Source organism: Chanos chanos, chromosome 8 (assembly GCF_902362185.1).
Source record: "Chanos chanos chromosome 8, fChaCha1.1, whole genome shotgun sequence".
NCBI classification, from domain to species: domain Eukaryota; kingdom Metazoa; phylum Chordata; class Actinopteri; order Gonorynchiformes; family Chanidae; genus Chanos; species Chanos chanos.
Genome location: NC_044502.1, coordinates 27371648 through 27392481, shown reverse-complemented (window position 1 = coordinate 27392481; position 20834 = coordinate 27371648). Strand labels below are relative to the sequence as shown.

The 20834-nt window shown below is 41.8% G+C and overlaps 1 protein-coding gene across 1 annotated transcript; it reads left to right on the top strand.

The window, feature by feature from the left end:
• The first annotated feature begins 1198 nt into the window (after positions 1-1198).
• On the top strand, positions 1199-19903 carry stag2a (STAG2 cohesin complex component a). Its single transcript, XM_030782268.1, has 34 exons — positions 1199-1381; positions 2777-2909; positions 3122-3200; positions 3403-3543; positions 4003-4099; positions 4414-4490; positions 4833-5037; positions 5350-5501; positions 6401-6474; positions 6631-6754; positions 7003-7101; positions 7556-7635; positions 7869-7976; positions 8630-8738; positions 9856-9973; positions 10245-10348; positions 10469-10561; positions 10714-10803; positions 11335-11538; positions 11681-11751; positions 11891-11978; positions 12214-12294; positions 13209-13301; positions 13909-14083; positions 14230-14369; positions 14849-14950; positions 15200-15348; positions 15524-15652; positions 15858-16066; positions 16533-16752; positions 17144-17236; positions 17460-17589; positions 18602-18679; positions 18772-19903. The coding sequence occupies exons 2-34, from the start codon at positions 2866-2868 to the stop codon at positions 18793-18795; spliced, it is 3780 nt and encodes a 1259-aa protein (XP_030638128.1). The 5' UTR covers positions 1199-1381; positions 2777-2865; the 3' UTR covers positions 18796-19903.
• Positions 19904-20834: the final 931 nt, after the last annotated feature.

Genomic DNA, 20834 nt, shown 5'->3' with positions numbered 1-20834 from the left:
TAATAATAATGATAATGATAATAATAATAATAATAATAATAATAATAATAATAATGTTGATGCTAGTGGTGGTGGTGTTATTGCTATTGTTATTAGCATCATTTGAAGGTGAAAATAGAATAACAAAATTGATATTCAAAACCGATATTCAGTCTGTGTCACAACATAACCCTTGACATCGAGCAGTTTCACAGCGGAGGGTCATAGGACAAGTGACGTAGGCAAACTGTTCGCATATTTGCATAGTGTCTTTCTTGTTTCTGCGCTTTCAGCAGTCCCCTGCTCTGGGGCATGTACTCAGGAGGACACTTGACATCACGTATGCACTCCAGAATCCGCCAGGACCGAACACGTGAGCACGCCGCTTCGAAAACAGCAAATGAATGCCTGACAGGGCTGGAATAATGTCTTAGCCCGTTGGTGTTCAAGACAGGAAGTTCAAAACACTGGTTTAAAACGTATCATAGCATGTTTATTAAGTCCCGCTTTACAAATGCATAAACGGTAGTTGTATATGTGGGGAGACACAGAGAGATGCAGCGGCAGTCCCTGCCTTGGCACTTATTTGCAATAAACAGCAACTGAACATGTAGAATAAATAACTGCCCGTTGAAGTGCATTAAAGTTGCAGCCAAAAGGACAACAGAGTTAGAAAAGGGAACTGATTAAGGAAATCAGGCAGGGATCATAAAGTCAAACAACCTAAATGTGCGAATGACCGTATTCTAATGATCGTCTGTATTCCAGAATAACCAACAAATATTTGGAAAGACCACTGCAAGATACTGTGCAAATACTTAAGAGAGTTTTGCTAAAAATATTTTTAATTTGTGATGCAATCCCTGTCATTTTACATTTTAAAGGAGGAAATGTAATACACTGTCAAACGGTATTTACAAATTAATTTAATTAGTCTCAATAACAAAGAAATAATAGTGCCATTTTTATGCAGAAATATTTTCTCTTTAATATCTGCAAACTATTTTGGTCCAGCCTTAACCTAATAATCATTTGGAAGTTCACAATTTTAAGGTCTTTCTGCAAATATTTAAGGTTCCATCGTGATGAACGGCTTGGCCAGGCACCGTACAGTACGGCGTTTCTCTGATTTCATAATCAGGACGACTTTCTTGTGTGTAGTACTTCATTTCACCGGCGAGTGGCGCGTCTGTAACGTGAGTCTGCCCGACTGTCGAAACAACAAACTGTGCAGTGCCAGCAGCGGAAAAAGAGTGATCTTTAGTATTTTACGGAGTGCGATTTCTCTAACCTTACTTATGCCCGTAACAGCCAATGCTTCGTTTAGAAAACTATAGTTTCAAGTCTATTGTCACATCTGGATTTGTGTTGATTGATTGCTGTATTCTATCCTAACAACGAGGTAAGTTGTAAAATGGCGGATACGATCCTCTGAGTAACTTGCTTTATGTATTTATGTGGCTTCAATTAACTGTATGTTGGAGGGTTTGTCAGGAGGGAAATGTGGACGTTTTTCGTTTGCCACTTAGCAGTGTTAGCAATAGCAGCGTGGCTAAGTGGTTAACTTCACCTTCCTAGCCACCTAGCTAACGAGACAGGGAAACAGAGCTAACTTTATTATCCCAAGCTTCGTTTTGTTTTGAGGCTGAGAATTGAATGCAAATTTTGCCCGCCGACCTGAAGAGGTTCTTAGCGTTCCTGATATCTCTTGCAGTTCCTTAGCTATCTTTCAACGCGTTGGTCACATATTAACTGTCTGAACAAAATGTTCTTGTAGTGTCAGTTAGCTAGCTTGTGATAGTTAGCTGGCTATCGCAGCCCCTGTTGGCTGCTAACTTAGTTAGGTTAGGTTCTTAGTGAGTGGGAGGCTAAAATGGAGGACACCAATTTCTCTAGCCTTTGCTGGCTAGCCAACATAAGCAATGTTTACGGAAGAGAGTCGTCGAAAGCAGACCTCAGCTACATTGCTTATAAGCTAATTAGCTTATTAGCAAATGAAATAGACATTTATTCTGTGTGTATAAGGTGGCGGTGTGGATTTGTATGTGTAGAAACAAGCAATTTATAACCCGTCATATCTTATTCGTTAAACCCACGGCTGCCGCGGACTGCAAGCCAGCTAACCACCTTAAGTAGGTTAGCCACTGAACTAGCATGCTAGTTAGCTACCCGTTGAATGAATCAAAATGGTGTACTCCGAAAAAGGCTTGTCAGGAAATAACCGAGAGTAGGCCACGAAATGGAGGGAAGAGCACTTTTGCTAGTATTGTGAAATTTCTTAGAGCAAAGTCCCTTTCGCTACTGAAACCCTTTGTCGTAGTTCTGCTAATAACCATAGTTAATGCCAATGCATACATTTTTGGCAGAACAAATGGAGAGCAAGAATTGATAGCAATATCGAAAATGTTGTACTACTGTTGCCTGGTATAAGAACAGTACTCCTATAAAGAAAGTTTTCGTAATTAACCCTATGCAAGCGTAAGCTGTGCTAATTTTTCATGCCTAAATCGTAATAAAGTTGGTTGTTTAAAAAATGTTAAAGATCCGTAACCGCTCTTTGGACCCCTTGAACCAAGACGTTTAGCTTGCAAGAGTTATGGTAAAACATTTTGTCCACATGACGTTTGAATTGTGTTCTTGAAAAATGCAGGTTCCGATCCTGACTGTTTATTGATTCGTTTGGTTGTTGCTTTGTTGAATAGTAAGAGTGCTATTTCAGAGGCTGTATTAATATTGTCTAGAATTAAATTCTTACAGTGTAACATAGTTACATTTATCTTGACTGTTTCTGTTTCAGGCTGGTCTTTTCAGCCTTTCCTGTCACCCTCAGTGATACTTGCAGATTGGAGATCAATACGTTGAGTGCAAACAGAAAATGTTAAAGAAATGATAGCTGCACAGGAGCTACAGACAGACTTTCACTTCCCTCAGTAAGTAGCCTCACACTGTTGACATATAGATTCTTTGTTCTATCCCTCCAGTAGTAACATAGTTCTCCTAGCAAAGATGTGTAAACACAGCTGCTCTATTGTGGTTAATGTGACCTATTGGCAGGGCCAGTCGGTAGGCTAACTCCCCGCCAAATCATTAACTTATTAGAGGTCTAATTGATCTGATTAACACTGTCTTGTGAATTCCTTAGGGAGGCAGACACGCAGCTGTCCTCCGACACGGACCTGGAGGATCCTGAGGGGAGGAATGCCAAGCCTGGGAAAGGAAAGGTACTTGATTAGACAGTTCACTCTCAAATTAGCGTTTCGGCTCTCTCTGAGCCAGTGACAGCATTATAGAATGCCGGCAGTTCCGTGTTCCAGAGATTCCATGACTCTGTTCACTGTGTGTGTGTGCATAATCTCAGTAGCTTTCTTAAGGGGTTTTTAATGTCTTTGCTCTTTTGTCTGTGTGTTTGTTTTGTCTCTTCAGAAGGGGAAGAAAGGTCCTGGAGAGAAGGGGAAGGGCTCGGGGGCCAAAGGTCAAGGTCGAGTGAATGGTCACCACCAGGAGAATGGCATGGAGAACCTCAGCCTGTTTGAGGTGGTCAAACTGGGCAAGAGTGCCACACAGGTACCTTATTTAAGGACACAGACCAACTCGCCTGACCCTGATCCACATGCACACACATACACACACAAGCACATTCTAGGCACACATGGGCTTTCTAACAGCCACACTCACACACACTCACTCACATAAACACCTGCTTGGGATATGCCTTGGCTTTCTAACAGACACACACACACACACACACACACACACACCTCGCCACACACATTACTTGACAAAAGCATGCTGGTAATGTCATATAATTGATCCCACAAGCTTACGTTGTGCATCTTAATTTGCTGTGACCTTTGGAGACCAAAACAGATGTAATTGAGTGATTAAAAATTGTTTCTCATATTAGTAAATGTTAAGTGAGTAGGATGTGTGGTTGTAATCTCAGGAAACCCAGCAGTTCAGTGCAGGGTGACAGGGAAAGCAGTGTGACATGTGAGACGTTTGTTCTCCTCTCTGTTTGTACAGTCAGTGGTCGATGACTGGATCGAGTCTTATAAGAATGACCGCGACATCGCTCTGCTGGAGCTCATCAACTTTTTCATCCAGTGCTCTGGGTGTAAAGGTGCGTGCTTCTCTCTCTCTCTCTCTCTCTCTCTCTCTCTCTCTGTGTGTGTGCTGGAATTTAGCTATATGTGTGTGTGTTTACGTGTTTGTAGAGCTTGTGTATGCTGGTTTATGTCATTTTTATCTGTGGAAATGTGTGTTTGTATCATGTGTTTGTCTTTTCTTCTAGGTGCTATGTGTGGGTAAAAATATATACAGTGTTTTCTGTGTGCTGGTGAAATGAATGCATTTGATGTGTGTTAGGTGAAATGAATGCATTTGATGTGTTAGGCGCTGTGGGTAGGTGAAAGTAACGTCCGTGTTGCGTTCTAGGTGCTGTGAGCTCAGAAATGTTCAGACACATGCAGAACTCTGAGATCATCAGAAAGATGACTGAGGAGTTTGACGAGGTGGGTTTAGATTGTACCCTGCAGTGCCTGTTGGGTTTTCTTGTATTCTGTATCGATTGTGTGACATCTGTAATAAGTCAGAATTTGCGACTGAGTCAAAATAATTAGTCCCATTTAATTTTGTTTACTGTTTAATGCTCCCTACATTAACCTAACGAGGCAGTGATGATTAGATTTTTATGTCCCTCAAGCATACTAATAGTGCTGTCAGACCCGTGCAGTCGCAGAATTGTTCTTGGACCCAAATGATTTAACTGATAGCCATTATTGTAATATATTTTATATTGTACTTTTGAAGGTTTTGTGTTATATTTCTCTTTCTTTCTCTCTGTATGTGTGCAGGACAGTGGAGATTATCCTCTGACCATGACAGGGCCTGTGTGGAAGAAGTTTAAGTCCAGTTTCTGTGAGTTCATCGGCGTGTTGGTGCGTCAGTGCCAGTACAGCATCATCTACGACGAGTACATGATGGACACAGTCATCTCGCTGCTGACCGGACTGTCCGACTCGCAGGTCCGAGCCTTCAGACACACCAGCACACTCGCAGGTCAGTACATGACCCCAAGTTTAACCCCATCGCCCTGACCTTTTGACCTTGACCATGACCTCCTGATCCCAAGACTACTATTTAACCCTACCCTCAACGTTTCAACGGGGCCTTAGCCCAAATCTGGCCCTTTACGTTGACCTTCTGAATCCATACTCCATACTGATACCATATTGAATACTTTTTGTTCTGTTGTTTACTCTTGAGTATAAAGACATTGAGATGCATATAATACATTTGTAATCATGAAGGCATGCCTAGGTTTAATTAATGGCTGATGATGTGAGGCTTTTATGTGTGTGTGTTTCTCAGCAATGAAGTTGATGACTGCTCTAGTGAATGTTGCCCTAAACTTGAGTATCAACATGGACAACACTCAGAGACAATATGAAACAGAGAGGAACAAGAGCGTGGGAAAACGAGCGAACGAACGCCTTGAGTTACTGTTGCAGAAAAGGAAAGAGGTAAACACATTACACGTTAAGCCTTCAACACTTCACTACTACACTCACACATGGGATTCTCAATGTGGGTGTGTGTGTGTTTGGTGGGCCAGTAAAGTGGAAGTACCTCATGAATGGTCTATGACAGTTCTGTTTTTTACTGCCATTTCCAGTCTTCATAATAAGAGTTTACTTTTACTGCTAAATGTTCAAGATCATAGCAAATGAGCTACGGTCAAATTACTGGCTATGGAAGTATATTGTATATTCAGACCACCAACTAACTGCTTAGTCTGTCTGTTCCGTTTCATGTTGTTTAAAGACTTGATGGAAGATGGAGTTGAAAGTTTAGTGGTGAAAAACTGTCAGACAACAGACTGTGTTGGGTTTGGTCTAGATCTAATGGGAAAACTTATATGAGAGAAAAAGATCTGGTTGAGGTTACTGTTAAAATTTCTAATAAGTCCTTCTGCTAGAATGTGGTGCTTGACAAACAGAGGGAACTGTAAACAATATGCTTATTGTTGCCATGCAACAGAAACATCACCCACCATGACTAAAGCTGTGGCTACAGATTAATACACAAAATAACCTGTCTTGCTGGTTAGCTAACACTACAGAATCTTACTGTAACAGTGATGGGAGCTATAACCGTGTAGCACTGGGCAACAAGGTTTTTTTTTTTTGTCACCCAGTGTGTTCCTCCATTGATAAAACATCCAAACGTATGATCTACCATAATAGAAATTTGTCTGAGTTTAACAAAGTGGTTTTTTTTTGGTTTTTTTTTTTTTTGGTTATTGTTTTTCTTTTTTAAATAAAAAAAGAAAATTGCGGAGAATATTAATGAGCAATTAAGCCTTGTCAGGTGCTCTGTATTCAAAGTGAACAAAATGTAATTTTCTTTTTATAACTTTCAGCTACAAGAGAACCAGGATGAAATTGAGAACATGATGAATGCAATTTTCAAAGGCGTCTTTGTACATCGATATCGGTATGTGCTTAGAAATGCAATATTTCATTAGTCATCTGGGCTCAGCATTTAATATCGTATAATGAAGCTGGGGTACATTTACAAATGGTTTGAAATTGAAGACATATTTGAGTGACTTAAAGGCCAAAATGTCCTGACTGAATTTTTTTTTGGCAGTGATTCGATTGCTGAAATCAGAGCCATATGCATTGAGGAGATCGGAGTGTGGATGAAGATGTACAGTGATGCCTTCCTAAACGACAGCTACCTGAAATACGTTGGCTGGACCATGCACGACAAGGTAGGCGATAAACAACTTGCGGAAAACACAACATGCATGTACAGGCTCATAGCAGAAGTGCGTTTGTCTGCGAGAGTATCATTGATCTTGGACTTGACCTGTTTTTCAGGCTGGCTGACGAACATTAACTATTCATATGTTGGAAATTTCACATTTTACTCCTGAATCACTGTTCACCATATATTCTCTCTCTCTCTCTCTCTGTCTCCTTCTCCTCTCTCCTCTCTCCTGTTTTCTCTCTCTCTCAGCAAGGGGAGGTTCGTCTGAAGTGTTTAACAGCCCTACAGGGTCTGTATTACAACAGAGAGCTCAATGCCAGATTGGAGCTTTTCACCAGCCGATTCAAGGTGAGCTCTCACCTCTTACTTTAATCCTACAGACAAACCCTATTGCCTTTATGTTAACATCACACATAATATGAATCTGCGGCATTGTGTTCGCACTATCACCCAATAAGCCACCCTGTTCCCACTGGCTTCTATAAACTCAAAAACAGTTACACCCAACACACACACACTGCAATCACTGTTATAGACTATTCGTGTTGTCGCTAGCAAAGTGGAGTGTTTCACTGAAACAAGAATTATAAGCACCTTCCATATGACATTAAGGAAGGACAAGGAAAAAAAAAAATGAAATACAGCCACAGGCAAAGATACCACGCATAATTTTTATGATCTGTTGTACGTATGGGTATATATTGATTACCTGTACAGTAGTGCAGAGATTGTACATTACCATCACTGAATCAGTGTGGGATATTTGATGGTCTAAGTAAGTGGTTTTTTTCCCCCCCTTCAGGATCGTATTGTGTCCATGACTTTAGATAAGGAGTACGACGTCGCTGTTCAAGCCATCAAACTGCTCACTCTGGTTCTACAGTAAGTCTAGTCTTTAGAGCATTTAACACGCATGAGCTCAAACTCGAGGGAAAGTCTGTTCAGGACTGTTAGGAACAGGTCCGTGACTGAATACAGTTCACTGTGCTGTTTTCAGATTTCAGATTTGAGTGTTCTTACTTGATACACGTGACAGGTGGGAATTTTGTTGGCTTTTTTTTCCTGAATTTGTCTGAAGTGTGTGTTGGTGTATTTGTGCGTTTTTTTTTTTGCAGAAGCAGCGACGAAGTCCTCACAGCTGAAGACTGTGAGAGTGTCTATCACCTGGTGTATTCTGCTCATCGGCCGGTTGCCGTGGCAGCAGGCGAATTCCTCTACAAAAAGTGGGTTGAGTGATCAAATTGGCGCTCAATGTTTTCTGAGACCTTTGTTTGGATTATTGGGGTTAGGAGTGATATAAATGTTAAAAGTTTACCTAATAAGATCTTTGTCTGTCAAAGGACAAATTTATAGAACTGAGTCACTGTTTGCAAGACGAATTAGTTTCTGTAAAAGTTTTAAAAAAGAAAAGTGACTCAGTATGTACCTTGAGTGGTCATGTTAAGACCACAGAAAGCAGTACTTTGATGGAAGTTTTGAAGCCTTTTCTGGCCATACAGTCATAGTCACATAACATTTAGACTACCAGGCTCCAGGGAGTAGAGCTGTTTGCATCCCTATGGTGACTTTCCCTCAGTTTGCCTGGCTGAGCCATACTTCCTCTTTGTCAAGGCTGAGGTCTGATGTAGAAAAAAAAGGTCAGAGGCACTTAGTCATGGAATTGTGAATGGGACGGTACTCCACTGATAGCGTTTATTTTGTTGTTTGCTAAGAGGGAATTAAGTCCAGCCAGAGAGGGAGGCTGAGAGACATCTCTAGCTCACTGACTCCATCATGTGGTGAGCTTGTGAAATGACAACATGTGTCAGAGTGGAAAGGACAGTACTTAACCTGCAGTCTGACTGAGTGCATATGTGATTCTCTGTGTGTGTGTTAGGTTGTTTAGTCATCGAGGTTCTGAAGATGAAGGTTTGCCCAGGAGAGGTAGACAGTGCCTCAATGCCAACCTCATCAAAACCACCGTTTTCTTCTTCTTGGAGAGTGAGGTACGTTTCGGTGTGTGTGTGGGAATGTTTGTATTTTAATGTGCCTTCATTCATGTTTCAAAATTAAACCACTTCATAGAATCAGCATTACTCACCAGTCACATAGTTTAGGTTAAAAAAAAAAGACTCTGGTTTGTGGGCTGCGGAGTTGTCTCTCTTTCAGCAGGTTGTCATATTAAAGTCACTAAAACTTTCAGCATGACAGGGAAGTTTATTTTAGAAAGAAGCTTAATACGATGAACAATACCAAACAGTTTTAAAGGAATTGGAAAACTAGAAAGATTTTCTTTCTATCGACGTCTGGTTTCTCTCTCACACACACACACACACACACAGTTTTTTTAAAGTCAGGCATGAGTGTTGGAGACAGGTATATTTGATAACAAGTTTCTTAAAAAGTAGTCAGACTTGTCATCTCCAGAGATGACAGTACGCTGATTTCATTTCATAGGAATCGCACACTTCACTGCTATGTCTATAACTGTGCCCTAGTACACAGTTCACTGCTGTGTCTGTACCAGTGCTGTAGTACACAGTTCACTGCTGTGTCTACAACAGTGCTGTAGTACACAGTTCACTGCTGTGTCTGTACCAGTGCTGTAGTACACAGTTCACTGCTGTGTCTGTACCAGTGCTCTAGCACACAGTTCACTGCTGTGTCTGTACCAGTGCTGTAGTATACAGTTCACTGCTGTGTCTGTAACAGTGCTCTCAAGCCTTCAGCTCTCACATACCAGTTGGACTTGCCTTGCACTCCCCTGCCCAAGCAGTACAACCTCTAGGTCAAATCCTGACAAAGATATTTCAGCCAGTGGTGTTCATATTGAATAAACCAGTTTTACAGCTCATAGTCCCTTATTGGCCTTTTTTCACAGCCTCTCTTAAATGCACTGCTGAGGTTCTACTAGCTGGGCTCTGACTGTTCAGAAATTTACTAGCTGGACTTAACGACGTTAAATATAACATATAATTTGCTCCACATATTGTGAAAACACTTGCATAGTTTATGAGCTGTTATATTCTCTGCATATTTGTGTTGAGAAGCTGTTAGACTGTGTATGCATGCGTGCATGTCTGAGTGTGTATTAAAGTGTGTGTGTGTGTGTGTGTGTTGTAGCTCCATGAACACGGGGCATATCTGGTGGACAGTATGTGGGACTGCGCGTCAGACCTGCTGAAGGACTGGGAGAGTATGATCAGCCTACTGCTGGACGAGCCCTTCCCCGGAGAGGAGGGTACTGACACTCATCCCCAAATAAATATCCTTATTTATGCTTTTCAATATGGGCCTGTGTAGCGCTAATCTAGAGTTTTTCCCTCAGCTCTGATGTCATTTACGTTTCAAACTACATTCACAGTCTTCAGATTTTGTGTGTTATGGAAGACAGGCATGTGGAATATCTTGCTTGACTCAACGTCCAGAGAAGGACAGGTGATAGTGTAGTGTATTGTGTTTCTTTCTGTTGGCACAATGTTAACTATGGTGGATGTGTTGTGTTTGGCCAGCTCTGACAGACAGACAGGAGACGGCTCTCATTGAGATCATGCTGTGTGCCGTGCGCCAGGCCTGCGAGTGTCACCCCCCTGTGGGCAGAGGCACCGGCAAGAGGGTGAGACGCATACACACACACTCTCTCTCTCATACACACACACACACGCACCCACACACACTCTTACACATGTGTTTGTTTCTTTTCTGCATTGGTTCTCATACGTATTGGTGGTCGTAGGTCTTAACTGCCAAGGAAAAAAAAACACAGCTGGATGACCGCACGAAAATCACGGAGATCTTCGCCGTCGCTCTGCCCCTATTACTGGCCAAAGTAAGATTACGCCAACAAACACTGAGTGTTGACTGGTTGTCACATTCTGTGACAGAGTTTGGTATAAACTGATAAAACCTATATGACTTGATGCTAAACAAAATCAAATTTTTGTGACTCTCTGACTCTCTGTCCTGTTCTGTGGGTCTTAGTACTGTGTGGATGCTGAGAAGGTCACAAACTTACTGCAGTTACCACAGTACTTTGATCTGGAGATCTACACCACAGGCCGTCTGGAGAAGGTCAGTACACACACACACACACACACACATGTGCGAACACACAGAAACAAAAAGTCTGATGTGTATGAGTTATACTCAAATTCATGTATGTGTCTAGTGACTTGATCAGTTCCACTAATAACCATACTTTGTTCAAAATTAAGATGTATGTGTCTTTAAATACATTGATAAAACACTCCATCCCAATAGTGGATGGAGGTGTATAGAACCATGCACTGGATGTTTGAGGCTGGATGAATGAAATACAAAATTAAAGAGCTGGCATGCTGTCTGTACCAGAATTTCTCTCTGTTTTAACTCTGCTCTAATGCTCACTGTAGTAACATACGTAATGTAAAATAAAGTTTCATCTCTCACATGTCACTGATTTATTTACTGTTTCCCTAAGCCTTGTGGAACAGTCTTAGGTTCTAACTTTTCTCTCACATGAAGCTCACATCAAGGTTTTAACACAAGCATAACACTCTCTTACAGCTTTGTGGTTTATGTCGAGGTTATCGTAACATAATAACCTGTCTGTCCTGCTTTCAGCACTTGGATGCCTTGCTACGTCAGATCCGTGAGGTGGTGGAGAAGCACACAGACACGGATGTGTTGGAGGCCTGCTCCATGACCTTTCACGCCCTCTGTAATGAAGAGTTCACCATCTTTAACAGGGTGGACATCGCCCGTAGCCAGCTACTCGATGAACAGGTGGACAAGTTCAACCGACTACTGGAAGACTTTCTACAGGAGGTAAGCGGAGAGTGTGTGTGTGTGTGTGTGAGAGAGAAAGAGAGAGAGGAATCTGTTTATTTGTAGCACTTTTGTGTATGTGTAGTGCTGTGTAGGACCTGTGCCAGAGTTTCTAAAAGTTTTTGTTTTCCTCTGCTTTAAGGGGGAGGAGCCAGATGAAGATGATGCTTATCAGGTCCTGTCTACACTCAAGAGAATCACCGCCTTCCATAAGTAAGTCATTTTATACAACACACACACGCACTCCGCATCAGTGTTACACATAAACTGTCTTCTTAAGCAAGACCTCACTCTCCCACTACTACTCAGTGCTGTAACATGAGGAGTCACTTTGTCCTTGTTTGTCTTGCAGTGCTCATGATCTGTCCCAGTGGGACCTGTTCACCAGCAACTACAGGCTTCTCAACACGGGCCTTCAGAACGGAGACATGCCTGAGCAGGTAAGCCCCTGTCCCCACCCCAGGACATCCATCAGCGTTGCCTGATCCTCAAACATCTCCTCCTCATCCTCCTCATACCCCCCTCCGATAAATCTTCATCTTTGTCTTCCACACTGATCGTCACATCTTCTTTCACTTATTTGTAATTTGAGAGAACAGTGTGCATATTGATTTGGAGGGGTTTTGTTTTGTTCTTGATGATGATGATGTCATTGTGTTTGGTGTTTGTTGACAGATTGTAATCCACGCTCTCCAGTGCACTCATTATGTCATCCTGTGGAATCTGGCCAAAGTGTCAGAGGGCAGCTCAAAGAAGGTACAGCCCCTGTGCTTAATGGACAGGGAGAGTTTGACTTGAATTTGACTTAACTGAACGAGTTTGAACTGACTGAATGTTACCCCTTTTCCACTGCCGCGGTGCCGGTGCCGGTGCCCGATCGAGCACCGGCACCCGCGCTTTTCCACTGACAAAATACTGGTGCCGGAGCCGAAAAGCCAGCACCGGCACGGCACCACAGAATTGCTGGTCCCAAAAGTTGGAACCGCTGACGTCAGAGGCTATGCAAATAAAAACCACGCGAGAACCAATCAGTTCAGCGTTTGATACATGACGTTCTTTAGAGAGGCGGGAGTAACAAAAAACGTCTGACAAGTAGCAGTAGGCTAAAGGATATTTGTAGCATGAAAATATGTATATGATTAAAAGATGCATGAGTAACAATTTGTGTCTCCATCAATACGGGCTGTTGTTTACATGTTACATGAACGTAGTCAGACCCAGAGTGGTAGAAAAAGACACTCTCTCTCTCGGCTCTGGCTGGTGCAATTAAACCACTTCATGCAGACCTTCATTTAAACACTCGTTTTAACTTCTGAGCTAGGTGACTTACTATTTTCATGAATTTTGCCCCCAGAGCGAAAAGTTCTGGGACAAAATTCGTGAGGTGTTTCGCTGTGTGGAAGCCTAGCGTAAAAGTAAATTTACAAAGAGCAAGCAATGCGTTCTGTCCGACATTATTTTTTCCCCACGGAAATTACCCAAACTTTCGCTATGTAGCGTTCGGTTCCCAAACCAGTGGAAATGCGGGCCGGTTCTCAAAAGGCACCAAGGCAGCACTGGCTCCGCACCGGCACGGGCACGGGCACCAGCACCGTCGTAGTGGAAAAGAGACATGTGTGTGAATTGTGACTGGATGTGTTTGAACTGACTGGATGTGTTTGTATTGACAGGGTGACCTGATGACTGTGAGGAAGCAGATGAGAGCGTTTTGTCACATGTGTCAGAGATATCTCTCCAGCGTCAACACTGCAGTCAAAGAACAGGTCAGTTACCACTACTAACAATACAGCGTGGTTAGTAATGTGTCATAATGAGGACAAAAATACTAAATGTGACTATAATTGACTGATATGATAATGACAGTCATTATTTATGATTAATGGAGATTATTCCGTTCATACTCTGCTGCCCTGAGTCACCCAAAAAGCAGAGTTATGTTCCAGAATTATTTTCATCACCAGCTGCTCAAAGCAAAACTTGTTATTGTTCAGACCACAAGCACTCATGTGATTGGTCAGATGACTAAGGGAACACCCACTGTTCATAAAAATCACAGTTCATAAAAATCTGTGGTTGATCAGTGTACTCAATACAGATCTGTTCTTTCACCCCAGACTTCCATCTGCTTAGTGCCACTGTTAAACAGTGTGGGCGTATAATTGAAAGGAACTCATTAATTGTTGCCTCTTACTAATAGTCAACAGTACAGGCAAAAATGATGTCATGGTTAACACAAAATCAATAAATCCAGCTTTGATTTTAGTGTTGGTATGGCATACCCTCTTCAATAAAGACTGCCTGTTCTTTAATTAAGCAGTGTGTTTACAGTTCTCTCTGTGTGTGTGTGTGTGTGTGGGGGTGTGTTTGCAGGCATTCACCATCCTGTGTGACGCTCTGATGATCTTCAGTCATCAGATCGTGGCGAACGGCCGTGATGCTCTGGAGTCCCTGATCTTTAGCCCAGACTCCTCTCTCCAGACAGAACTGCTCAATTTCATTCTGGACCACGTCTTCATCGACCAGGACGACGACAGCAACAGCACAGGTTAGACCCCCGCGCCGCGCGCCTTTCCCACAACGCCACCTCCGACTCCCACACGCAAACCTTTGTCTCTGTTAATCAGTTACCTCAGGCTACTTTGTGAAGGTTGAGGAAGTGGTAAATTGGCTTTTTTTGTGTTTTAATGAAAGATGGGCAGCAGGATGACGAGGCAGGGAAAATCGAAGCACTTCACAAGCGTAGGAACCTGTTGGCAGCGTACTGCAAACTCATCATCTACAACGTGGTGGAGATTAACACGGGCGCTGACATCTTCAAACAGTACATGAGAGTGAGTAGAGACTTCTCATATCAGCCCAATCAGGATATGTTCAGGGGTTTAATCAGCAGCTACTGAATCACTCAGTCTCTGAAAACCACCAGACAAACCCAGACTCAGGGCTTTTACCTCTCAATACACATATGGGCTTCAGGGTTTGGTTATGGTGTTTAGTTTGCAGATTTTATTTTGCTGTTTAAAGCAGTATTTTCTATTAAGACGTCCTACTGAATGTAAGAATGTAACAGAATGTAAAATTGATGGAATGTTGAAGACACATTTGTTTTTGATCAGTGTTGATCTGTATAATGGTTCATTTTAAAGAAGTATAAACGCCAAACGTGTTTGTATGGCAAATGTTACTAGGCTTGAAAAAACATAATTGAAAAAACTTTTTTTTTGGGACAGCAAGCATTCTTTCTTTTTTGTTAGCTTGTCGTGTTTGGAAGGTAATCAAATTAAATTCTTTGTTCATTCCTCATTTTCTGTAGTATTACAATGACTATGGTGACATCATCAAGGAGACCATGAGCAAGACGAGACAGATCGATAAGATTCAGTGTGCTAAAACTCTGATTCTCAGTCTGCAGCAGGTACCACAAAGCACTCTCCATCTCCATCTCCAAAAACATTAAAATCATTATTTTCAAATCAGTGGGGTTGTGTGGAAATTACATTGTCATTTAAGAAGCTTATCCATCTTGAATATAATTGCATACAGAAGGTTTTTGACTGCGTAAATCATAAATGAAGATATTCAATCTCAGCCATTGTGTTTTTTTTAATGTTATTACAATATTCGCGCTCAGCCTGTTGCATAAATGAATGCCTTTGTGTTTCAGCTGTTTAATGAGATGCTGTCTGATCTGGGCTGTAATTTCGACCGCTCTTCATCGGCATTCTGCGGCATTAAGGAGCTGGCCAGACGGTTCTCCCTCACTTTCGGACTGGACCAGCTCAAGACCCGAGAGGCCATTGCAATGCTGCACAAGTAAGAGCTAACAACCATGCCCATTGTAACAAACTCCATGCCCACTGTCACAAACTCCATGCCCACTGTCACAAACTCCATGCCCACTGTCACAAACTCCACGCCCACTGTCAAACTCTATGGATAACAAACCAATGAACTGTCAGGAGACCGACATGCTTCTGTATGTTTGTAGGGACGGTATCGAGTTTGCCTTTAAAGAGCCCAGTCCGCAGGGTGAGGGTCACCCACCTCTGAACCTGGCATTCCTTGACATTCTCAGCGAATTCTCCTCCAAACTGCTGCGCCAGGACAAGAAGACAGTGTAAGGGTTAACCAGGCTTCCTCAACTCCTAGCTTTATGCCCTCTGTCCACTTCTTCACTGTTTATCTATCTCCTATCTCTCTTTCTCTTCTTTTCTTTTCCTCTTCTTTTTTTCTGCACACACACACACATCATTTCATATACATACATGTCTATGTGAATGTTGTGTTTGAGTGGTGTTTGAGGCAGTGTGGGTCTCTTGCAGGCACCTGTATCTGGAGCGCTTTATGACCTTCCAGATGGCTCTACAGAGAGAGGACTGCTGGCTTCCGCTCATCTCCTACCGTAACTCCCTCCAGGCCGGTGCCGACGACGACACCATGTCCATCGTCAGTGGCATCAGCAGCAGAGGCTCCTCCCGCAGCAAGAAGACCAAACCTCCAGCAAGCACGGGCAAGAGGAAACTGCCCGAGGGTGAGTCTGTGTGTGTGTGTGTGTGTGTGTGTGTGTGTGTGTGTGTGTGTGTGTGTGTGTGAGAGAGAGAGAGTGTACAAGTGTACGCTGGAATAGCAGGTTTGGTCAGGACATTTATTTGGGGCGAAAAAGCTGGGAATTAATATTAATAATAATAATGATAATAATAAAGATGATTGTGGATTTGACATGTTTGTTGGGTGAGTTTGTTAAGTGCTTGGAAATGTGTTTTGCATGGTTCAACATCCTCTGAGCTGTAAGTTTTCCTAATGTGTCCTAAAGTTTCAGGTATTTGGTCTGTGAAGTGTAAATGTGAGCTAAGAGCGAGTGTCTGTCAATCCGTAGGAGTGACAGGGACGTAGTCCATGTCCTGACTGAGCTGTTGATGAGGAAGGGACCCTGTAAAGCTCTTGGGGATGCTGTGGTTAGTGTGTGATGGTTTTTCTCATGTCTCTCTGTGTCTCAGAGGAGAGCAGCTGTAGCAGCAGTGATGCTGGTGTGTGGATGGGCCGTGAGCAGGGCGCTCAGACTCCAGTCATGATGCCGTCTCCCCACCTCACCTCCACTGTCCTCCGAGATGCCAAGAAACTACGGCCGGAGGAAGGCTACATGGGCGTGTATGCCATGAGCAATGAGCCGCAGCCCACACCGCTTCAGCAACCACATCAGACCAACATCGACTACAAGTAAGCACTCTTTCACTAACACCATCATAGACCAACATCGACTACACACCTTCACTAACACCATCACAGACCAACATCAACTACACACCCTCACTAACACCATCACAGACCAACATCGACTACACACCTTCACTAACACCGTCACAGACCAACATCGACTACAAGTGAACACACCTTCACTAACACCGTCACAGACCAACATCGACTACAACTAAACACACCTTCACTAACACCATCAGCCCAACATCGACTACAAGTAAGCACACCTTTACTAACACCACGACGACAGCTCAGAGTTGACCGTGAAGAGAAGAACATACACACACACACACACAAGCAAATACACACTTGTGTTTCTGTTGTGTGACTGTATGGGTGTTTATGTGTTCAGCACGCAGGTGACATGGATGTTGGCTCAGAGGCAGCAGCAGGATAGAGGAAACATGCAGTATGTGAAGATGAGGAGTCATATGCCACACGCCATGTAAGACCACGTTACTGAAAAAACTCAGTCTAACTTAATCCAACATTTTAATTGCAAGAAGTTTTTCTAGAGTGCAGATGAAAATATCTGTCATTGACTCTCATAGGAAGTGTTTTCTATTCAGCCTTGTTTGACTCTGTTTGATGTTTTGATATCTAACCTGAGATGCCACACTGAGGGGACACACCCGTAATTCAACCTGATGTTTTTTTGTCACCCCCAGGCGACGGGGCACCGGTCTGATGGAGGATGACGAGCAGCAGCCTATCGTCGAAGACGTGATGATGTCATCGGACGAGCGACTCGAGGATCTGAACGAGGGCATGGACTTCGACACCATGGACATTGACCTGGTACTGACCATGAAGATCATATGGCGACAGAGCCAATCACAGAACTTCCAAACTCAGTCAGTATATATTCTTGGTACAGGAGAGCATTCCACACAGTTTGTGCTTTTGATCATTAAGAGTCACGTTTGTCATAGCTGTTGTTAAAGCTGTTGTAATCATCCACTCAGTGAAAGCATCTAGACCCTGAAGGATAAGAACGATGCATGTATTTTCTCCCAGTGAGAAATAAAAAGAGAGAGGCGTGCTGGCTTGAGTTTTTAATTCATGTTATTGCTAATGATCAAAAGCATAAAACAGTGTGGAATGTTCTTCTGTACCAAGAATATGTATTCCCTGTGATTTGGTATGAAGTTGGAAAAAAAAACAAGAATAAAATTAATTTTTACAAAAAAACTTACAAGAGCTGAGAAGTGAGGGGAAAAATGCATGGCTCTGAGATGAGGACTACAGAGCCACTGTTTTCTGATTTGGTACAAAACCATTACACTGCTAACTGCAGAAAATTTTACCAGTGTCATTTAATGGGGGATGGGGATATATATGTATATATAAAATTAAAGCTGTATTTCTGTAGTGGTTTACTCGTTGTTTAGTGAAGAGGAAAAAAAGGAAAGATGAAGTGTAATCAGTACTATATGGTGTTAAAAGGAAAGATGAAGTGTAATCAGTAGTATGTGATGTAAAAAGGAAAGATGAAGTGTATTCAGTAGTATGTGATGTAAAAAGGAAAGATGAAATGTATTCAGTAGTATGTGGTGTAAAAAGGAAAGATGAAGTGTAATCAGTACTATGTGGTGTTAAAAGGAAAGATGAAGTGTAATCAGTAGTATGTGATGTAAAAAGGAAAGATGAGGTGTAATCAGTAGTATGTGGTGTATTGTGTTGTCTGTGATGTAGTTGTTGAAAACAAATTGACGTCAGCCAACAGGAGTGAAGTCACGCATTTCTTTTTTGCCCTTTTTTTTTTTTTTTTAAACTCACTTTTCTTTCACGTCTTCCCTTCTCCCCCTAGCCGCCGTCTAAAAACCGCAGAGAGCGTTCCGAGCTGAAGCCAGACTACTTTGACCCAGCCTCGATCATGGACGATTCGGTGAGCTTTCACTCACTCGCCTAATCCCTACATCCATATCCCGATACATTTTTGATAAAAACTGCTAATGATCCCTCATTCTCTGGTTCCAGGTCCTAAACGTTTCAATGTTCTGAGTGGACGTGAACGGACCGGAGAAGAATCAGAACTCATGTAATGTTACAGAGAGCCTCTTTTAACCTGGAGACTCGCTCAGTACAGAGAATCCTCTTATGTTTTCACACAAAGGACTCAATGCACAAGAGACTGCAGTTGCCAACAGAGGCAATACCTTTAAGCTTAACCTTTTTTTTTTTTATTTTGGCCAATCTGTGAGTTAAATCCCTCCTCTACCCCAGATGTCTATTGTGTATATACACAGTAACTAATGTTCAACTATTACAACAGGCATGGCATGTAGCCATAGACAGTAGACATCTTAACATATAAACAGCAAGAGATAAAGGTGAAATGTCTTCATATATCAAGAAAGAGAAGAAAAAACACCTTTCCATAGAATAAGGAGTTTTCTCTTAATCATGGTCTTTTTTAAAAAGAGGTTCAATTGGTCTCCTTTTGTAATTTATAGAAGACTTTTGATTTATAGGTATTTTGTAATGACAATCAGATGTAAATCAGTACTTTATAAATGTGTAATTACTCAAGGTGAGTATTTAAATCAGCATTTATAACTGAAGTTTCTTGTGTGGGAGATTTTAGAGGCTTGCAGTATTTTTTCTGTCTTTCTCTCTTGTTGCTCTCCCCTTTTTAATGAGTTACATAGTGATCGCTCCTCTTATTGGGTTACCAAGACAGCCTGTCTCTTTAAAAGGGGGCAGTGCTGATTGGCCGAGAGTGACGTCCACATTGCTTGTGGTCCTAATACCTGAGGAGCCCAAAGCGCTTAATCTGATTGGGTAAAACCCACCGTTCCCTCAGATGTTACGTGGAACCCAGAATGCTTTGCTCAGGTTAGTCATGCAGTGGTTAGGTGAATGGAAGATGATAAAAAAAAAAAAAAAGAATCATAATGTATGCTGAAATATGCCATTTAGACATTTTCATTTTATTTTTATTTTTGTTTTCCTTGCTCTGAATTTTCTTTGAAAGGGTAGATCCGAATGTGAATGAGCTCATCCCGTATTCCACTCCCTGCAATTTTTGTGTCTGAGGAAAAAAAAATTGTGGAGAATGTCTCAAAAAAAAAACACTGCATTTAGAGTTTGGTCTTGGGGTATTATAATATATTGTTATATATCATGGAAATATATAATTATATATTATACTGTTATAACAACTTGTGTGACATAATGTGAATCGGTGCTGATTTTGTATCTGTTTTAGTTTCTTTTTACTTTTAAAATCCACCCTAGATACAGGTCCACTAGAATGTATAGGGTTTTAAAACATACATGCTTGTGTAATACTGCATAACGAGCAAACATGCACACAGTAACTACATTTGTATTGCTCTCATCTTTTTTCTTGTCCTCACAACTCTTAGCATTTTGATTTTTTTTTTTTTGGCTTTTCCTTTGTGTACATTTCTTTTGCTTTGCAAATTTCTTTATTGTGCTATTACTGAAAGATTGAATTTAAAGTTTATGTTTTTCCTTCTTTGTTTTTGATGGTGGTATGTTCTTAAAGGGGTTTGAAATCATGAATATTCATAGAGTTCTTAAATGAGTCCACAGTGGTAACCGTGGTGATTCAAAGTGGGTGGGACCCTGGGGGCTCATCCTGGTTTTCTCATTGGAGGCTGTTTAGGCAGTGCCGCCCCATGAGGTCTGTTAAAGAGACTGGGGTCCAACACTGAACAGTTACACAGGCTCAAACAGGGATAAGACATTGTATGGTAATGCCATTTAGAATTTAAAAAGAATATTTATGTGCTTGTTTTCACTTACGTTCAAATAGTTGTCACTTTTTTTTCCTTTTGACTCCCCCTTTTCTGTATTTGTGTTGAAACTGCTGAACGTGTGTGAGTATGTTTGCGTATGTGGACGTGTATGTGTACACATACATGTATAATATATATCTGACTGTATATAAATCCAAGTGTTTTTTATTCTATTTACAAAGTGTCCACTGTATCATTTCTGGTTTGTATTTATGTCTGAAGATGGTAACTTTTTGAACAAAAATAAACCCCCCCTGCAGGTGTGATGAGTTGAAT

Coding starts and splice junctions, on each gene's coding strand:
- stag2a (XM_030782268.1), top strand. CDS start 2,866: ATGATAGCTGCACAGGAGCTACAGACAGACTTTCACTTCCCTCA. Junction 3,201..3,402: donor CCAAGCCTGGGAAAGGAAAG/GTACTTGATTAG, acceptor TTGTCTCTTCAG/AAGGGGAAGAAAGGTCCTGG. Junction 11,752..11,890: donor AGAATCACCGCCTTCCATAA/GTAAGTCATTTT, acceptor TTTGTCTTGCAG/TGCTCATGATCTGTCCCAGT.